Below are 4,549 nucleotides of genomic sequence, written 5' to 3'. Positions count from 1 at the left end.
CTCGCAATAGAAGAAAAAAAAACCTCTTAAGAGTCCCAACCGAACTCGGCGACCGCCTGAAATTCAAATCCTTAACGGCAACCAAAACAATGCCCTCCCCGACACGTCACAGTGATGATATCCTAACTGAACGATAAGCCAACCAATCGGCGCTTCGCGCTGCCGTACTAGAGCTTCCCACCGCTTCGAACTGCCTTTTCGAGGTCGCCTCCTTCTTAAGCATCACGTCAAGCAACGAACTGAGGGGAAAAGAACCTGAGTGGCTCTTCTGTACTTAGGAGAGAGCGCCCTTGTGTGCTCCCATTGGATAAATGCCAGGGCGCGTGCGAAGAGGAGGGAACTGATTGGTTAACCAACGGGCAGTAGGCTTTTTGTCAGTTTGAAAACAAGATGATCTGGAGGGACAGCTTATTAAAGTTGCGCAAAAGGATTCCCCTCTAATGGGCATTGGAGGAAGTGACATCTAACTCACTACTAAGGCTCATGCTGGAATAAATGTTACCTCTTTAAAATGCCTCTGGACTTTCGATTTGGGAAAATAGATTTTTTTGGAAGGGAATTAGGGAAACAATCATAGAAGCACACAATTGGAAGGGATCTCCAGGGTCATCTAGTCCAACCCCCTGCTGGAAATTCACAAATCCTCTATAAGACAGCCCTTCAAGTACTTGAAGATGGTTATCCTATCATTTATCATTTATTTTATTTTTAAAAACCTTTCAACATACAATTTGTTACAAATTACATGCATCTTCCAAATTACAAATACACATTCTAGTAATTTAACCCTCTAACAACATAACCTATACTAAAATTAAAAATCTACCAGTTTTAAACAACATTAACGTTTTGTTCTGGGGTGCAATCAGCCAATCCAAACGGACTGGAGTTTTAAGGACGGGAGGGCACAATACTGGAATTTTGTTACTGGTGAAAAGAAATATGATTTCTTACCGAATATTGAGTTGAACGGGGCTCACTTCCCTTAGGAAGTACATGTAGGATGGCTTATAGTTAATTTTTTAAAAAATCTATTTTCTGAAGACATGTCTTTAGGATGACACGTCTCAAGCCTACGTGTAAAGCCCTTAAAGGTAAAGGTTTCCTTGCTCGAAAGCCAGTCGAATCCGACTCTAGGGTTGCGGTGCTCATCTCCGTTTCAAAGCCGAAGAGCCAGCGCTGTCTGAAGACGTTTCCGTGGTCATGTGGCCGGCATGACTAAACACCAAGGCGCACGGAACGCTGATAAAGCCCTTACCATAGTCAAAATGCAATAAGTCTTTGCGTTTATCACGCTGATCGAGAAGGTTTACTCCGGAGTAAGCCTCACAGACTGACTTCCAAGTAAACATGAACACAAGGGGACTGCATGCATATCTCGCTGGGAGCAAGTGCGTTCGTGTCCCAATAAACCCTCCTGACATTGCATGGTAGCTGGGACTGGGTTTTCCACCGGGGAGACTCGCCTTCCCGTATCTGCAGAAAAAGGAAAGTAGGAACTGAGGAAGTAACGACCATGTTCTGTACGAAGAGGGGTGCAGTAATTATCGTTAGGGCTGATTTGGGACAAAATCACAGATTTGGGGTCTCTACCCTTCAGTGCAATTCTGTAGCACATAACGAAGGGGAGAATTTATGTACCGAAACCAGAAAAATAGCGTGATACAGATAAACTATATAATCAATGGATCAAGCACCCCCGCCCCTGCGTGGAGGCATGGAGTAGTTTTTGAAAGCACATGATGGAATGGCGGAAGCATCTCAGACCGGTGCGGGTGTTTTCAATATTTATGTGAAGTTTATGCAGTCCCATGTGGCATGGAGCGTGGTGCTGTTGCTGGGAGTAATCACGGAAGTGGTTCTGGGGGCTTTAGTGCTAAAGGTGGACGTCGCACAGCCCCAAAGGGAACTGAAGCACTTTTGGAAAAGCACCGGCTATTGGTAAGACAGCAGTCTTTTTAAAGGGCTTGCCAACGATCAGAAGGACTCTTTATTAGGTAGACCACAAGCTCCGACCGTAGGATTTCATCAAAATATCGTTTCTAGGCATGCCATGTCGTGGAACCATCTGTTGTTCGTTGCTTCTTTTCTTAATTTATACGCCATTTTCTTCCTTCTCCATGGGGACCCAAAAGTAGCTTACGGCATTTTCCTATCCTCCGTTTTATTCTGACAACAACCCTCCCTTCGAGGGTAGGTCAGGCTGAGAGCGTGTGACTGACAGCAAGGTCACCCAGGGAGCTTCTGTGGCCGAGTGGAGATTTGAACCTGAGTCTTTAACTTTTACACAACTTGCTGACAGAGGATGCTGTCCCAGGTGCGACCCTCGGCAGCAGATGAAGACTGGTCTACCTGCCACTCGGAATAATCAGTAATGACTGACGGTCTGGCTTCCTACCTGTCAGATCAGTTTTCTTTTAAGAAGAGAATAGTGGGGATCCGTGGCATTTTTATGGTATCGGCTTACTGAGAAATGCACACACTGAGGTTATCTCCACTCCATTTTCTGTATGTCAGCTATGCTGCCATGAGGGTTGGGGAGTTCATTCTGTGTCTTGCAAATTGCTATCACATTCCTGTCTCTGCTGTTTGCCTGTGCCGCAATGCTTATCTCTACAGATGTGCAGGAGGTTGTTATGTTGGAAGTTGTATTGTCTGGAAGTCTCCTATTCACCGTGAGAGACTATTGCTTCCCAGCTTTCGCCACCTAACGGTTTTCTGGCTGGTCCCGCACGCGGGAGGGTTCCTAATTGGCCCATGCCATGGGGGGGGGGGGCATACAAATACCCTATATCCTATTATGCTCAATGGGTTGCCGCCAGGGGTCATTTCCTGCAGGAGCGCACAGGAGCGGAGCTCCGGCAGTAAAGAGCCCAGGGGGCGGGCACATGCAATAAGCCCACCCCCTGCTCCCAGCAGCCCCAGGCCACAAGGAGCAAGAAGCAGTTAGGTAAGCTGCAGCCCCCCCCGGCCCCCCAGGACAAAACAGTCCAGTGGCACCTTTAAGACCAAGTTTTATTCAGGTACAGGCTCTCCCTCCTCTGTGAGGTAAGATCTGCACGCCCCCCCCCCAATAGCTAGCAATCCAAAACAGTCCAGTGGCGCCTGAGCAGTGGGCGTTGCTTTTTGATACACTTCTGATGATGTCAGGGGGAGTGGCATATGCAAATAAGGTATGCTAATGAATTATGCTAATGAGCTCCTGCGCCTCTTTTTCTACGAAATGACCCCTGGTTGCCGCCATTCTCAACAGTGCCTGTGTTACTGCATCTATAGCTTTGCAATAAACGTATAACCATTCCTGAATGCAGGTACTTTGTTGTGAGCTGTGGGTTCTGACACTGTAGCTTTCCCACTGCCGCTGTGGCTGCTGGTACAGTGCAGTGGCAACGGAACGTCTGCATGGTGTTTCCCGCTCCATTTTCCTCCCCCCAGTCCCTTGTGGCAACCATTCCCCCAAATGGGCTTTTCCAGCTTTTCTAATTGGCATTCTTATAGCATTATAACAGTCTTGTCTATTAGTTTCCCTGAATCCCAAGCTTCTATTTGAATGAAAAAGGAAATCTCTTGCCCTTTTCATTGCAGATATCTTCAAACGGAATGGCATCAAATCCCAGCAAAAGGGATTAGACATTTTTTAAAAAGAAAATGAAAGCTGGGAGTTCAGAGGACCTAACAGATAAATGGTTTTTCAGGAGCTGATTTTCTGAAAAAGCCTCCTGGTTGCAGTGGGTAAACGGCTGCCGTGGGAGACTGGGGCAGGGGAAACAGCACCCATGGGAAGACCAGGATTTCCCCAGCCACATGGGTAGCACCGTGACTTTGCTGGATGGTCTTTCTCAAAGTATTGCATCAAAGCAGATTTGGGGAAGAAGGCAGGAAAGACAGGGAAAACCTAGGTGGGGCACAGCAGTACCATTATGCTTTGGGAGAGACCCAAGTTCGAATCCCCGTTCTGTCACAGAAGCTTGTGGGTGATCTCAGGCCAGTCATTCGTTCTCAGTCTAACCTGCCTCACAAGGGTTGTTGTGAGGATAAAATGGAGGAGGGGAGAACCAGGTTATAAGCTGCTTTGGGAAGAAAGTGGGGTATAAACATCTAAATAAAATAAAAACCTTCACCACCAGTAGGGGGTAATCCTGACCTTTGTTACTGAGACATAAGAACATAAGAGAAGCCGGGCTTCCGGTTTGGCTCCCGCGAATGGCGGACGCATCCTCGGGTCGCTCCCGAGGTCGTCTCGCCCGCCCGCGGTGGAGGAGGGAATCCGCGCGAGCGGAGACCCGAACGAGGCCCTCAGGATGAGAGGGACTTGGATCCGGGACGCGTTAGGGCGCACTAGGGGGGAGCCTCTTTCTCGGCCAAGCGGTCGGAAGTCGAGGCTCTCGCCATGCCCTGCCCCAATGGACCTTGCTGCGTGAGCGACCCCGTACGGGGTTTAGCGGAGCCACCTGATGTCACCCGAGTGATGAAGCGCCCAAACGATGAAAAAGAAAAAGAGCGGCTGAAACTGTGAGTTGTCGAACGTGAAGAAAAACAGTTAAGTGTG

The 4,549-nt window shown here is 48.2% G+C and overlaps 1 protein-coding gene across 1 annotated transcript in view; it reads left to right on the top strand.

The window, feature by feature from the left end:
• Nucleotides 1-1,743: 1,743 nt before the first annotated feature.
• Nucleotides 1,744-4,549, top strand: part of LOC107115655 (alpha-L-iduronidase-like) — a gene marked incomplete at its 3' end in the record, with an annotated part of 53,026 nt that continues 50,220 nt past the window's right edge. The window contains exon 1 of the mRNA XM_015417409.1: nt 1,744-1,941. Coding sequence (XP_015272895.1) covers nt 1,748-1,941 — 194 coding nt within the window. The remainder of the gene's footprint in view (nt 1,942-4,549) is intronic.

This window comes from Gekko japonicus, unplaced genomic scaffold (genome assembly GCF_001447785.1).
Source record: "Gekko japonicus isolate JY-2015 unplaced genomic scaffold, Gekko_japonicus_V1.1 scaffold2598, whole genome shotgun sequence".
Taxonomy (NCBI): domain Eukaryota; kingdom Metazoa; phylum Chordata; class Lepidosauria; order Squamata; family Gekkonidae; genus Gekko; species Gekko japonicus.
The sequence above is the reverse complement of the archived record's forward strand: the minus strand, read 5'-3'. Positions and strand labels throughout refer to the sequence as shown.